General features: G+C 37.4%; 1 protein-coding gene and 1 pseudogene across 1 annotated transcript; one reads left to right on the top strand and one right to left on the bottom strand.

The window, feature by feature from the left end:
• Positions 1-253: 253 nt before the first annotated feature.
• On the top strand, positions 254-1,200 carry LOC121439694 (annotated as a pseudogene).
• A 6,363-nt stretch (positions 1,201-7,563) lies between these two features.
• On the bottom strand, positions 7,564-8,481 carry LOC121439664 (vomeronasal type-1 receptor 90-like). Its single transcript, XM_041640231.1, has one exon. The coding sequence runs from the start codon at positions 8,470-8,472 to the stop codon at positions 7,564-7,566; it is 909 nt and encodes a 302-aa protein (XP_041496165.1). The 5' UTR covers positions 8,473-8,481.
• Positions 8,482-16,876: the final 8,395 nt, after the last annotated feature.

A 16,876-nucleotide genomic window follows, 5' to 3' on the forward strand; every position in this document is an offset into this window, starting at 1 on the left:
TGATGATATACATAATGACCATGAATAACGACTTTCGTGAATAATATATAATTTTTTCAGGTATATGAAATAAGTATCCACAACCATCTGTATTGGGATCTGGTGCCCTCTTGAGAATGAAACCTAGTCAGTAATCATCATCATCAATTTAGACTATGAAACCTAATATGGACAGGGTCAACAGAACCACCATATTTGGGCTGCCCATGCATGATTCAGCATTGCCAGGTCATAAATTTCATTTTTTCAAATCATGCTCCTAAAATGAATACACTTTCCACTTATGTCCTCATTGAAGAATGTCCTTAATTTCCAAGCTGGAATTGGAATCCTGGCCAATATGTTTCTTCTTTTTTCTACACTTTCATAACTCTAGGTCACAGACCTAAGTCCACAGACATGATCTCCTGTCAACTGGCCTTCATTCACACACTGCTGATCATCACTGGAGGGGATATTTGGCTTTGGGACATATTTGAGTCACTGAACATTGAAAATGACTTCAAATGTAAGACAACTTTTTACATAAACAGAGTGATGAGAGGCCTCTCCATCTGCATCACCTGCCTCCTGAGTGTGTTCCAGGCTGTCACTATCAGTCCTAGTACTTCTTTTTTGGCAAAATTTAAATATAAACTAAAAAAGTATATGATTTGTGCTTTCTTATTTATTTGGACTTTCAACTTGTTATTCAGTAGCCACTGGATCTTTTATACTGGTACTTTTTCCAACATGAGTGAGACCAACCAGATGAAGGTCACTAAATTCTGCTCACTCTTCTCCATGAACTATATCATTAGGGCACTGATTTTAACAGTGGCAACCTCTAGAGATGTATTTCTCGTAGGAGTTATGCTGGCCACAAATGCATACATGGTGATCATCTTGCTCAGACATCAGAGGCAACATAAGCATCTTCACAGTCTCAGCCACCTGAGAGAATCTCCTGAGAAAAGGGCCACCCAGACCATCTTGCTGCTGGTGGCTTTCTTTGTGGTCATGTACTGGGTGGACTTCATCATCTCATCCACTGCAGTCCTGTTATGGATGTACAATCCAGTCATCTTGAGTGTTCAGAAGTTTGTGATTAATGTCTATCCCACAATTACTCCTTTGGTGCAAATCAGTTCTGATAACAGAATAATCAGTATGCTGAAACACATGCAGTCCGTGTGCCACCACATTTTAAAAAAGGGATAATTTTTCTCATTTTAATAGAATGATTTATTTATGTTTTTATATTTATGAGTATTGGGTCAGCATGTATGTATGTGTGAATTTCTGGCACCCACAAGTTCAGAAGAGGCCATTGTCCTTGCCCCCTTTGAGCTGGACAGACAGATGTTTGTAAGGTGTCATTCTTGTGCAGCCACAACTAATTTTTCCTAAAAACATATTCTTCTTAAACTCTGTAATTGTTCAAGTAGAAAATCAAGATTCTCCATATTTTAAATAAAATTTGTGGTATTACACATATACATTTTTTGTGACATTTCTGCTGCCAAGATATATAGTATCCTTTAAGTTTATTGTACACCATAATTTGAAATTTCTTCAGAAATTCTCTTACTCTTTCATCTTTACTTTATTTCATAAATATTCCCTGATGTTGAGGTTGCTCAAAGGATGGTCCTTGCTGATACTGACTTTAACGTATTTCTTTTGATGGATATTTAATATACTCTCAGTCATCAAGAGTAGTTTAAATATTCTATTGTAGCTTCAATTATCTTTCCTAAGTGTAGTTTCTCTGGAGCCTCAAAAATACTGTGAATTTAAATTGGTCTTTTTTTTACCACAGTTACATAATGAGCCTTATATAAATATTCCATGTGCCTGTGTATTCGTATTTCATCAATACTTACTCTTCTTCTGTTGAGAATTCTCTGTTCAGTTCAGTGCCCCATTTTTTTAATTGGGTTAAATAGCATTTTAAAGTCTAGTTTCTTGAGTTCTTTATATATTTTAGAAATGAGACGCTTATCTGTTGCGGGGTTGGTGAAGATCTTCTCCCAGTCTGTAGATTGCCTTTTTGTCTTAATGACAGTGTCCTTTGTTTTACAGAAGCTTCTCAGTTTTAGGAGGTCCCATTTATTCAATGTTGCCCTTATTGTCTGTGCTACTGGGGTTATATGTAGGAAGTGGTCTCCTATGCCTATGTATTGTACAGTATGTCCCACTTTCTCTTCTATCAGGTTCAGTGTGCTCAGATTGATATTGAGGTCTTTAATCCTTTTGGACATGAGTTTTGTGCATGGTGATAGATACGGATCTTTTTTCATTCTTCTACAGGTTGACATCCAGTTGTGCCAGCACCATTTGTTGAAGATGCTCTCTTTCTTCCATTGTATGCTTTTAGCTCCTTTGTTAAAAATCAGGGGTTCATAGGTTTGTGGGTTAAAATCCGGGTCTTCTATACGATTCCATTGGTCAACATCTCTGTTTTTGTGCTAATACCAAGATGTGTTCATTACTGTAGCTCTGTAATAGAGTTTGAAGTCAGGGATGGTAATGCCTCCTGAAGTACCTTTATTGTATCGAAATGTTTTGGCTATCCTGGGTTTTTTGTTTTTCCATATAATGTTGATTATTGTTCTCTCAAGGTCTGTGAAGAATTTTGTTGGGATTTTGACGGGGATTGCAATGAATCTATAGATTGCTTTTGGTAGAATTGCCATTTTTACTATGTTAATTCTCCCAATCCAAGAGCAAGGGAGATCCTTCCATTTTCTGGTATCCTCTTCAATTTCTTTCTTCAAAGACTTAAAGTTCTTTTCAAACAGATCTTTCACTTTCTTGGTTAGAGTTATCCCAAGATATTTTATGCTATATATACCCAAGAGATGCCCTAGCATACTACAAAAGCATTTCTTTAATTATGTTCATAGCAGCTTTATTTGTAATAGCCATAACCTGGAAACAACCTAGATGCCCCTCAATCCAAGAATGGATAAAGAAAGTGTGGAATATGTATGCATTAGAGTACTACTCAGCAGTAAAAAACAATGACATCTTGACTTTTGCATGGAAATGGATGGAAATAGAAAACACTATCGTGAGTGTGGTACCCAGAACCAAAAAGATGAATATGGTATGTACTTACTCATATTTGGTTTCTAGCCATAAATAAAGACATTGAGCCTATAATTCGTGATCCTAGAGAAGATAAAAAAAAAGGTGAACCCAAAGAAAAACATATAGTTATCCTCCTTTATATTGGAAGGAGACAAGACTGCCAGGCAAAAATTGGAAACTTGGGGGTGGGGGTGGGGTAGGGGTAAGGGGAGATGGGAGAAAAAAGTGAGAAGGGGAGGATGGGGAGAGCTTGGGGGAATGGGACGGTTGGGATGGAGGAAGAGTGGATATGGGAGCAGGGAAGTATATATCTTAATTTAGGGATCCATTTTAGGTTTGGCAAGAGACTTGACTCTAGAGGTGTTCCCAGGTGTCCTTGGAGATGTCCCCAGCTAGATCCTTTGGCAGCAGAGGAGAGGGAGCCTGAAATGGCTCTATCCTATAGCCATACTGATGAATATCTTGCATATCACCACAAACCCTTCCTCTGGCGATGGATGAAGCTAGAGACAGAGACCCACATTGGAGCACTGGACTGAGCTCCCAATGTCCAAATGAGAAGTAGAAGAAGGGAGAACATGAGCAAGTAAGTCAGGACCATGAGAGGTGCGCCCACCCACTGAGATGGTGGGGCTAATCTAATGGGAGCTCATCAAGGCCAGCTGGACTGGGACTGATGGACCATGTGATCAAGCCGGACTCTCTCACACTTGCCAGTGTAGGGGCATGGGGAATAGAAATATAAGTAAAGAATACAAAGACATGAAAATAATAAAACAGAAAACACAGAACAGTATCAGGAGGCAGTTCCAGTGAATACTGAAATCACCTATGTTTATTTTCAAATTACTTAAAATATACAAACCCCAAGTGGTAGGAGTAAGGTAAAATACTTCATTTACATTATACAAGAAAAGGAACAGACCAGTTGAAGGTTGTGGGCTACATTCCTAGATAAGCATTCTGTTTTTAGAACAAAACAAGCCACACTTACACCCTAGACCAAAACATTCTGTAGGCAAACTACACCTTTGGTAGAATATGATAAGGTTTTCCATGGAAAGTTAACAAAGTCTAGCACATTGCTTTGAGCCAAAAGCCATTCCCACTGTATCTAGGCTGAGCAAGGTATCCCTCCAAAGAGAATGGGTTTCAAAAAGCAAGTAGAAGCAGTAGGGAAAATCATGGATTCACTACCAGTGGTAACAGAGTGTGCCCCAGCCAAGCAACTGTTACCCACATCTGGAGTGCCTAATTTGGTCCTACGTTGGTTCCCTCACTGTCGGCTGGAGATAGTCGGCTCCGATTAGCTTAAGCAAGCTCTTTCAGTGGAACCCCATAATGGTCTTGACTCCACTGTGGATCTCTGCATCTGAAGTTCACAATTTGATCAATAAGTCTGATAGTACAAAGTCAAATCAGGTTAAATAAGAAAGCTAAACAGGCCAATACATCAATGGATTAGAAGCAATAATTATGAGTCTCCCAACCATACAAAAACAAAAAAACAAAAAACAAAACCAACCAACCAAACAAAAAAACACCCCCAAAAAACAGGACAATATGGTTTTAGCACCAAATTCCCTGTGACTTCTAAAAGGGAGTTAATCTCATGTTTTGGCCTGTGTTTGGTTTTTGTGAAAAGACACCATGAACATGGAAACTCCTATAAAAGAAAGTGTTTAATCGGGGATTGTTTACAGTTCAGATTTTAGTCCATTATCATCATGGTGGGGAGCATGGTGCCATGCAGACATGTGTTGGAGATGGTACAGAGAGTTCTGCATCCAGATTCACAGGCAGCAGGAATGGAGAGAGCCACTGGGTCTGGCTTGGGCTTTTGAAACCTCAAAACCTATCCCAAGAGAGACACACCTTCCTCCAAACACCTAGCCACACTAATCAATCAAATAGTATAAGTCCCTAAGCATTGAAATCTATGAGCTTCTGAGGGCCAATCTTATTCAAACTACCACCCCACAATATTCCGCAAATTATTCACCAAATTAAAAACTGAAAGAATACAGCCCAATTCTTTGAATTAGTTCCAATTTACCTGATACATAAGCTACATAAAGACCCAATTAAAGAAAGAGATTCAGATAAATTTTCCTTAGGAACATAGATGTAAAAATTTATCAATAAAATATCTGCAAACCCAACCCAAAAAAAACACCAAACACAACATCCACCATGATTAACTTAACCTTCCTAGAGATGCAGGGATGATTCAACATGCATAAATTTGTAAAAAATAATACACCATATTAACAGACTGAAAGACAAAACATCACATGATCATCTCATTAGATGAAGAAAAGGCCTTTAACAAATCAAAACCCCTACATGAGAAAAGTCTTGGAAATATTGCGGATACAAGGTATATAACTAAATGTAATAAAGGAAGTTTATAGCAAGCCCATAGCCAATATCAACTTAAATGGAGAGAAATTTAAACAATAGAACTAAAATCAACAATAAGACAGGAATGTACACTCAACATTCCTGCTAACTGTATTCTTGAAGTCTGTCTTAGAGATTTTATTGCTGTGAAGAGATACTATGACCACAACAACTCTTATAAAGGAAAATGTTTAATTAGGGTGGTTTTCTGACATTTTCTGAGGTCCAGTCCGTTATCAGCATGGTGGGAGCAACATGGCAGCAAGCAGACATGGTGCTAGAGAAGTAGCTGAGAGTCCTACATCTTGCAGGCAACAGAAAGTTGACTGAGTGTCACACTGAATGAAGCTTGAGCAAAAGAGACCTCAAAGTTCACAGTGACACACTTCCTTCAACACCCCAAGTCCTCACCTTCTGATGGTCCCACTCACCATGGGATTATGGGGGTCCTGATTACATTCAAACTACCAGAAAGTTTTTATGGAGCAGTAAAATAACTGAAGAAGATTGAGGAGTCACAGATAGGAAACAAGTCAAAGCATTTTCATTTGCAGATGCTACAGTAGTGTGATGCTATTCTTAGTTGTCAACTTTTCTACGTCTGAAATTAACTAAACCCCAAAGTGACTAGAGATGCCTGTGCAAGGTTTTTTCTTATTAAATCACTAGAAGTGGAAAACCCACTTCTATTCTGGATATTTGCGGTAGGAAAATTCAATACTAAAATGGACCACACATTAGCTGGCAGTATATTTAAGAGACACGGAAAAGGGAGGATTGCTGTGTGTTTGTGTGGTTTCTTTGTAGTTGCCAGAAAAATCATTATTGTACTGAAACTGAGCCTATTTCTTCAGGAATTCAGAATATACCAAAAAACAGCTAAAACTTCCAGTATTGTGGATTGAACAGCTACTGGATTTTTGGACTTTCTTGTGGTAGACAGCAATCATTGGATTAGCTGGGACACAACTTGTAAGCCATTCTAGTAAATATGCTTTCTATATAGATATGGACTCATTCTATATGTTCTACTATTCTAGAGAACCAGGACTAATAAAAATAATATTACATGATTTCAGTTTAGTTGATCTCAACCTTCCTTTTGTTGTGACCCTTTAATATAGCTCATGGTGTATCAACAAAAATAATTTTATAGTCTTGTTTATTTTATAATAAGGCTTAGAGGTTTTCCAAGGAGAGGAAGAAAAGGCATGGATCCAGATGAGGGAGAGAAGAAACTAAGAGGATCAGGGAACAGGAAACTCTTATCAGAATACATTGTATGAAAAAAAAATCTTTTTTCTATAAAAGAAAAACAGAATATTCCAATGGTGGGGAATGATGGTGAACACTTCTAATGCCAGATCTGGGGGGACAGAGACATGAGAATAACTGACCTATATAGTAAGCTCCAGGTTAGAGTGAGAGATGTTCTCTCAAAATAAAAAGTGAATGGCTCATAAAGAACAAAAGGCAAGGTTGTTGTCTTCTGGTCTCCATGTGCACATGTAAACACATTCTTCATGTGAGCACACACATGTGCATTCACATAGTCACAAAAACACACAGTGCATCATATATGTGTTTATAACAATTTTTAGTTACAAACAATATTTCAATAAGTGTGAATTAAATGAAGTTCAAATACATAGGAAAATAAAATTTTCATAGAGAACCCATTAATTAACCTTGATTAAAAATGGAAAATTCAATTCCCATTATTTTGTGCTGCAGAAAAACTATACATGAGATAGTTAAAGCTACCATGAGATATTTCAACTATTTTTGATGTCTGAGAGTATATTAAAATCCCTTCAAAAGAAAAGCTTAAAAGGTCATGAAGAATCTTGAATTGTTCCATGAACTATTAAATGATTTAAGAAAAAAAATCTGTATTCAGGAAACAATAATTACAGATGTGGAAGAATTATGCCTTACAACCATATCTATGTCAGGTTCCAGCCTGGGGGCAATTGCCTCTTCTGACCTCTGTGGATATCTGGAAATCCCACATGTTGATGCAATACTCAAAAAATGAATAAATATGAATGAATAATTTTAATAAAAAGGAAAAAATAACACTTTTTAAAAAATCTGGTGACACTTTGATCTCAAGCTTTTCAGCATATTGATTATTCTATTATCAGAACTGATTTGTACCAAAGGAGTAGTTGTGGGATAGACATTCATCACAAACTTCTGAACACTCAGGGTGACTGGGTCGTACATCCATAACAGGACTGCAGAGGATGAGATAATGAAGTCCACCCAGTACATGACCACAAAGAAAATCACCAGCAGCAAGATGGTCTGGGTAGCCCTTTTCTCCGGGGATGCTCTCAGGTGGCTGAGGCTGTGAAGATGCTTGCATTGCCTCTGATGTCTGAGCAAGATGATCACCATGTATGCACTAGTGGCCAGCATAACTCCTACAAGAAATACATCTCTGGAGATTGTCACTGTTAAAATCAGTGCCCTGATGATGTAGTTCATGGGGAAGAGAGAGCAGAATTTAGTGACCTTCATCTGGTTGGTTACACTCACATTGATAATAGCACCAGCATAGAAGATGTGGTTGCTAATTAATGACAAGTTGAAAGACCAAATAAATAAGAAAGCACGAATCATGTATTTTTTTAGTTTATATTTAAATTTTGCCAAGAAAGAGGAACCGGGACTGATAGTGACAGCCTGGAACACACTCAGGAGGCAGGTGATGCAGATGGAGAGGCCTCTCATCACTCTGTTTATGTAAAAAGTTGTCTTACATTTGAAGTCATTTTCAATGTTCAGTGACAAAAATATGTCTGTAAGCCAAATATCTGCTCCAGTGAGGAGCAGCACTATGTGAATGAAGGCCAGTTGACAGGAGATCATGTCCGTGGGCTTAGGTCTGTGACCTAAGATTATGAAAGCATAGAAAAAAAGGAGAAACATATTGGCCAGTACTCCAAGTCCAGTTTGGAAATTAAGGACATTTTTTAATGATGACATATGTGGAAAGTATACTAATATTAGCATCCTGTTAAATCATATTTCATATACCTGAAACATAATAGAGTATACATTAGACTTGTGATTCGAAGTGTCTATATCACCATTCAATTGTCCCTACTTATTCTTGATTTACCTGTCTCTTTAATTTTGATGTTCCAGTCTCGGCATAGCCTCCATTTCTATATACTAATCCATAGATCCGCTTGTGATTATAGCATACAGATGATAAAGGCATTCACAGTCACATACTATACAGAATGCACACTTAGTGTGCCTGCTACTCACCATGGGTCATGCCTTAGAAATCCAATCCAATTGATTTACATTGCCTCATTTTAGAGTTAACAACTAAAATAGTAGTGATGAGCACAGAATATTAGTCACATTTTACATAGATTAAAACTTACATTGATGTGGAAAATATCCACCAAAAAAATCCAAAAACCCGAGGTGAGTGAGTCTCATGTTGCATAATTTTACTGTGCTCTGTTGTGAAACTATCTATGTTTTCACTCATAATTCTAATGAATCTCAGTGATAATTCATGATAATTCCATCATTTTAATCATTAAAATGTCCATTTTTGTTCTTACGTTCATTTTTTTTTAAAATATTCCTTTTTTTCTGCGAAATTTTACATCTCCGGGATCCAGAATTAAAGACATAGACACAGTTGGAGGCCATTATTGCACTTTCCACACCCAATTAATTGCATAATCATTAATTATGGTTAGAAATGATCGTAAATATCAACAGTTTAATTGCTATCCATCAGTTTTTGCAAAACTCCGCTTCAGGTTTAAAGAACTAACTCACAGATATCAAAACAAGCATTGTTTTTTCTTTTATTGAGGGAGGTATGTAAAAATTTAATTTTAGGATTCCTTATGAATTTCCTCTTTTTGCCATATGGCTTTTTCAAGCATTCATATTGTTATTTCACCTACCTCCTTCTTCTGTATTTAATACCATACACCTTACCTAAGAACTCCCATTAAATTTTCCCAATCAGCTCAATTGTACTCTGCTACTTCCCTACATCTTCCTCCCACCTTCTGCTATAATTACTTCTGTTCTCCTCCTTCCCAAGGATCTTCCATTTTCCATTTCCTTCCTGAGATCACTTGTACTCTGCTGTGCTCCTCTCTAATGCTCCACACACCGTGCCAGTCCTGGCCATGGTCCTGGTTTGTTCTGGTCTCTGAAGTTACTACAGGTTAAAATACTTACTCTCCAGATGTGGAACTAGGAACTTCCAACAAGAAGAGAGAACATGGCACACTAAAACAAGCACTATTTTCACCACATTGTGACAAACATGAACTCACCAAAGATGACCATATAGTGATCCTGGTTTGGAATTTCTGGTTTTTTTTTTTTTTTTTTTAAGGAAAGTCTTTTCCATGTATTGGAAATCAAGGGTCCCAGTATTACCATACATCATCAATGCACAGACATTATTATAATTTCAATCCACAGTCTTACCTTTGGTGTTTATGTTAGTTATTTGGCCTGGGTAACAATATAGTTATTTTGTAAAATTACTAGAATTCCATTCTTTCGAATGGCTTTGTGATAAAGAAATAGAAAACTACTACACTTGCTCAGAATCTTGTGAGAGTCTTGTGAGAAAAGAAGTGCCCAATTATATTGTCAACTTCACTTGTATATTCCACATATATAAATGGACACATGCATGTGTGTGTAGAAATAATGGCAAAGTTGTGTATGAGACAAGCCTATAACATACCTGTGAAAATGACACCATAATTCACACATTTTATATTTACATTATTTTTGCTCTTCAAAAGCTCAATCTAGTAAAGATGTAGATTCATCTCAATTGCTGGACCCAAGCATCTGATTCTTCTACCAGCATCCATCTACAGTAACTGCTCTGTGGTGTTCTGTTTTTTGAAAGTTTCAGGATAGAGTTGGAAGATGGCTCAGTGGTTCAAAACACATATTACTCTTGCAAAAATCCTGGGTTAGAGTCTCCTCTGAAACTCTAGGTCTGGGAGATCCATTGCCCTCTCTGACTCAGTCATGCAAGTGGTACAAAGACACATATGCAGGAAAATATCATATATGTAAATAAACACATAAATAAATATTAAATAATAAATATTAAAAAAGTAAATAGATTTAGAGATAAATGAATAAATAAGGAAATAAATAGTAAATAAATGTTCCAGGATAGCAATTAATTCAACACTTTGTCTCCAAACTGAATTTACCATAGTCCAATTCCATACAAAATTGTATATGTACAAAGCATATATGTAAAAAAATTTTCATTAGTTGTATATCTATAATATATCAATACAGCACTTGTACTATATGTAATATTAAAAGATGATAATACCAAGGTAAAAGTAATCTAAAATTTTCTTCCTTAGCCCAAAGATATGTTATATGATCTGTAAATTTCATATGCATTGATTTTTAAATATCCATGACTTATAGAAAATTGTACATCTCCTAAGTCATCAGGTGTCATCTTTCTGTGGAGCTAACTCTGGCTGAGATTTAACCAGAAAAAAACCCATATCTACCATTGATAGAAACTGAATTATTAACATAAATACAATGAGAAAGGATATTTGTTTTACTTGAAAAAGGAAATTCCAGTTCTGAGGACTTTATTTTCTTTCAGTTGTAACATTTAGTTGTAAATACTAAAACACAAAGTGTGGCCATAAATATTCACAATAGGCAGAAGCCATTAAAATTAAATTGACTCAGATCTAGAGACCAAGCAGTCTGCAGGCCGCAGTCTGAGGAGATGGGCAATAATAAAAGCCTGGGGCTGCTTCATGAAAACATAGCTCTACATTCTTACAAGAAAAATCACTTTATCCCTTCATTATCACAGTATTTGATTTTAGAACAGTCTTGTTTTAAGACTTATGGTGATCTTTGTATTCTTGCTGGAGAGTTAATAACACAGTGAACATAAAACACACTAGATCAAATGTATCATTTTCATGTTAAGTTTTACCATATTTAGTGAGTAATGACCTAAAAGCAGTGTGACTGCTAAGAGAGAACATGGAGTGATTGGGTGACTTTCAGGTGACAAGATACACGGTGTTGGCTGATGTACTGTCCACTGTCAGTAACATTAATAAGTCTTCTGGAATCTCAGGATGATGAGGACCTTAGACACTCAAACCAGTTCCATGAGCAGATCTTTATGAAATATACAATGCCAGCAGGAACAAATAGTGACTCCCTTTTAATTCATAGCTATTACCTGATACACTTACAAAATTAAAATGCATAAGTTATTATTTATGAAATTGAATGTAACTCATCGGCAACTGGAAGCACACAGACGCTCACGAGAACCTTACAGTCTCACACTTTGGAGCCAGTTCCCCTGCGATGAAGCAGCAGCAGCAGTGTCACTGCAGAGCCTGTGGGGAAGCAGTCAGACCCAGAGCTTGATCACAGGTCACATGGTGGAAGTGTGGGAAACATGTGAAAATGTTCACTGGAAGTGTGTGTGTGTGTGTGTGTGTGTGTGTGTGTGTGTGTCTGTGTGAAATGAGTATCTGAACTAAGAATAAATCTGTAGCACACTATGTGCTGGGGCCGCTGTCTTGATTGGATACTGCTCTTGATTGAAAAACTGAGATTTATATTAAATATTTTCATAAAATAATGTACATAAAGGAAAACTAAGAGTGTGTCCTTTGTTTTCTGTGTGATGTGGTCAGGTCAGTGAGGGTCCTGCCTAGTGCATCAGTGCAGACTTTTAGTGTGCATTCTGTGAAGCAGATTGAAAATTCTGTAACGCTTGCAAACAGAAACTCCTACTTCCATCGTCTGTTTTCATGCTGTTCATAATCTGTGTCCAGTTATGAAATGACATATACTGGCATAGTTTGTTCCAGTTTAAAACAAATTCATAATTGTATATTTTCTGATTTCCTCTATAATATTGTTGTATTTGTGGGTCTGTGAGTTACTGTCTCGACCTGTAGTTCAGACTGGCTTTAATCAAACTCATGAGGCTCACGCCTTAGCCTTAAAAGTGCTGTGATCAGAGCTGTGTGCCACCATGCCTGCCTTCACTTTCCATGCATTCTCTCGTAAACATTAGTATGTGATATTTAGCAATATAAAAATGGACTCAAGTCATTCAGCAGTTAAACTTTAATTTACTTAGCAGTTTTATGAATGTGTATTTTAATGAGCAATTTTATTTTCTAACTATTGAAGGAAACCTTGGTGATTTTGAATTTAAATAATTTTATACTATTCAATAATTAAAATTACCTTCTCACTGCTAACCAAAAGCTTATTCAATATGGTATCACTCTCAATGTTACAAAGTTCAATTTAGAAGCTTTGAAATATTAAACTTATTTTAATTAAAACACTAAATATCAAACTAAAATTTTTTCAATCAACCTTTTTGTAAGGATAAATTTATAAGGATTTAATAAATAACTGAGATGAAATTTCCACATATATTTTAGATACCAAGAAATGATCTAATTTATTAGAAATCACTGTGATAGAATAAAAATGCAAATAATTTAAAACTTATTTAATCAATGTTTAAGATCATTTTATGTTTTAGTAGAACATAAGCTGAAACTTTTCTCAGCATGCCCAAGTATATGCAAACTGAACAGAACAAAAACTTACTAATAAATACTAAATCAGTTAATATTTGTTGTATATTCTTGTCTTAAGTTTCATATACATAAATGCATGGTCAGTTAACTTGAGAAAAGTAGTAAAATTAGAAAAACAAAAGTACCATTTAAATGTAAGTTGGTATTATCAATGTACTCCAGCAAAGAAATTAATGTGTGTCCTCTGATTTTTACCCTCTAAGTTATTTCAGGCTTTTGTGACAAGAATGGAAAACTAAGACAGTGGGCATTACTAGTTGGAACCATGCTCGCAGAATAATTAGAGAACATATAGGAAAATCCATAGCCATATGTGATCGCAAAATATTCCACATGGGATCATTTTTACATATTGTACTAGTGTGCATTCACTGTAAAATTGAGATATTTCATGACATTATCTTTGAATATATAACATCCATTGGTTGTTCTCAACTTGTTAGCCTTTCCTGTTTCTCTCTCTCCTCTTGTGCTAGACCCTGTCCTCTTTCTAATAGTCCCACTTTCTACTGTCACACATATTTTACTCAGAGGTCACAGTAGGTGCAATCTATGTTCTTTTACAAATCATTACACTGACATATTACATCTAAAAGCATCTGTTGTGCTTGCTTATTACACAGTGTGGATCAAGAGTAAATTTCTAAGCAGAGCATTCTCTAATCATTTTATTACAGAAAATGTGGATTCACTCACCACCCACTTACAACTTTCACTATTAGTGAACAGACAAACAAACTCACCTGGCTGGGCCTTTGATAAACACCCATGTAGAATGAGGCTCTAAGAAGCAGTTATAAGGCAGAAATGTCATCAGCTCATCTCCCTGTAGAAAAATAATTTTCACGTCATCAGTAGAGGGCAGTTCTGACCTTGAAGTTGTTAGAAAGCGCAACCATCAAATGGGAAAGTGAACTTTCCTAATTCTAGGAAAACAGTGCAGTAGGAACAGCTGAGCTCTGGGTTTCCCATGTGTGAGTTCTTCTCCCTAGGCCCTACATGTCTGTGTGCATTAGCTGATACCAGTCCTTGGGAACAAAACAAAAGTAAAATAAATTTATCTTATTTAAAAGAAGCATAAAAACATTTTCGCTTCCCCAAGGGATCCTGGATGCTTCCAAAATATTCCTGGTAGCCTCCATACTTACTTGACAGTGGCTTCAGAGTTTCATCTAGAAATTAAAAGCACTTTTGCTAAAATTAACAAAATGTTTATACAGCCACATAACTTTTGATCTACAGCCTGTCCTGTCTGTCAGTTGCGAGTGGGTAAGGGTGAACTAGACATTGAGGGAGAGGTCAACCAATGACCAGTCTAGTCTAAAACTCATTCCAGAAGAGTAAGCCTACTCCTGTCTGGAGTACCAGGACACAGAGACTGGATGGCCCAGAGACCTAGGAAAGAACCACACACAACAAAAGAAAAAATGTCAGTGTAATGATGCTTAACAATGTTCTGTTATACACATAGATTTTTGCCTGGTCCAATTGTCACCAGACAGGATTCATCCAGCAACAGATGCATACTCACAGCCAAACACAAGGCAAGAAAAACAAGTAGAGGAGAAGGAGGAGGTGAATGTGAAGAGGAGGAGGAGGAAGAAAAAGAAGAAGATGATGAAGAAGAGGAAGAGGAAGAAGAAGAAGATGATGATGATGGTGAAGAAGAAGAAGAAGAAACATCTGAACATGGCGAACAATGAGGGCTGATGAGACGCCAAGGACAATGGCACGGGGTTTTGATCCTACTTAATGTGCTGGCTTTGTGGGAGCCTAGCCAGTTTGGATGTTCACCTTCCTAGATATGGACGGAGGGCGGAGGACCCAGGACTTACCACAGGGCAGGGAACCCGGACTGCTCTGTGGACTGGAGAGGGAAGGGGAGAGGAGTGGGGGGAGGGGGAGAAGGGTGGGAGGAGGGGGAGAAGGGTGGGAGGAGGGGGAGGGAAATGGGAGGCTGGGAGGAGGTGGAAACTTGTTTTTTTGTTTATGTTTTTTTCTTCTTTTCTCAATTAAAAAAAATTTAAAAAAAGCAAAACAAAACAACAATAAATTCTGTTAATACAAAAAAAAATTGTGCTTTGAACTTATTCCAAAGGAAATACTCTAAAATTTTCTGCAATATCCAAAATAAACCCTAAGCAGAGATACTAAGTTTGCTACACAGGGACTAAGATATGAGACACACAAAATTGATCTATATTGGATCAGTACTGTGATAGTTTAAATTATATGTCCCCCAAAATCTTGGGAATTTAAACACTTAGTTCCCGGTTGATGTTGTTGTATAAGGAGATTTAAGAGGTGTGACCTTAAGAAGGAAGTAAGTCACTGCATGCAAGCTTTGACTGTTTAAGGACTTATGCTATTTCCAGTTCTCACTGCTTCCTGCTTGTGATTCCACAGATAAACTATTCGCTTTCTCAAACTGAAGGTCAGAAAAGCAAAACAACCAGTCACCGGCTCTTGCTGTAGGAAGTCTTACAGGCATTGGTTATCCACCCACTGGGGCGTGGCCTCTTATACTATATTAGCCAATGTAGAGCATGTGTCCACTGTCTTTTCCTGGTGGCTGGATTGGGTTTCTGTTCTTCGTTCAAGCAGAGGATTCTGATTTGTGAGTCTACCCTTAAATAAATAACCATCTATTTCTCAATTCTGAGTAGTGTGAGATTTCTTTTAAGCATCATTCAATTGGCACCCACATGGATTCGGTCTCCATGCCTACCAGGTGGATGGCATAAAGGCCTAGCCAGTCCTTGACATTCAGTTTGAGAAAGCGAATAGTTTATCTGTGGAATCACAAACATGAAGCAGCGAGAACTGGAAATAGCATAAGTCCTTAAACAGTCGAAGTCTGCTTCCAGTTCCTTCCTTCCTTCCTTCCTTTCTTTCTTTCTTTCTTTCTTTATTAAAGATTTCTGCCTCCTCTCCGCCACCGCCTCCCATTTCCCTCCCCCTCCTCTGATCAAGTACCCCTCCCTCGTCAGCCCAAAGAGCAATCAGGGTTCCCTGCCCTGTGGGAAGTCCAAGGACCACCCACCTCCAATCCAGGTCTAGTAAGGTGAGCATCCAAACTGCCTAGGCTCCCACAAAGCCAGTACGTGCAGTAGAATCAAAAACCCATTGCCATTGTTCTTCAGTTCTCAGTAGTCCTTGTCCGCTATGTTCAGTGAGTGGGGTTTTATCCCATGATTTTTCAGACCCGGGCCAGCTGGCCTTGGTGAGTTCCCGATAGAACATCCCCATTGTCTCAGTGTGGGTGCACCCCTCGAGGTCCTGAGTTCCTTGCTCGTGTTCTCTCTCCATCTGCTCCTGATTTGGACCTTGAGATTTCAGTCCGGTGCTCCAATGTGGGTCTCTGTCTCTGTCTCCTTTCATTGTCTGATGAAGGTTAATATTCAGGAGGATGCCTATATGTTTTTCTTGGGGTTCACCTTCTTATATAGCTTCTCTAGGATCACGAATTATATGCTCAATGTCCTTTATTTATGGGTAGAAACCAAATATGAGTGAGTACATCCCATGTTCCTCTTTTTGGGTCTGGCTTACCTCACTCAGGATAATGTTTTCTATTTCCGTCCATTTGTATGCAAAATTCAAGAAGTCATTGTTTTTTACTGCTGAGTAGTACTCTAATATGTATATATTCCACACTTTCTTCATCCATTCTTCCATTGAAGGGCATCTCGAATGTTTCCAGGTTCTAGCTATTACAAACAATGCTGCTATGAACATAGTTGAGCATATAC

This window comes from Microtus oregoni, unplaced genomic scaffold (assembly GCF_018167655.1).
Source record: "Microtus oregoni isolate MIOR12 unplaced genomic scaffold, Mior012 000062F_ref0000492, whole genome shotgun sequence".
Lineage (NCBI taxonomy): Eukaryota > Metazoa > Chordata > Mammalia > Rodentia > Cricetidae > Microtus > Microtus oregoni.

Excerpts from the sequence above, each read along its gene's own strand:
- LOC121439664 (XM_041640231.1), bottom strand. The coding sequence starts at position 8,472 with ATGTCATCATTAAAAAATGTCCTTAATTTCCAAACTGGACTTGGAGTA.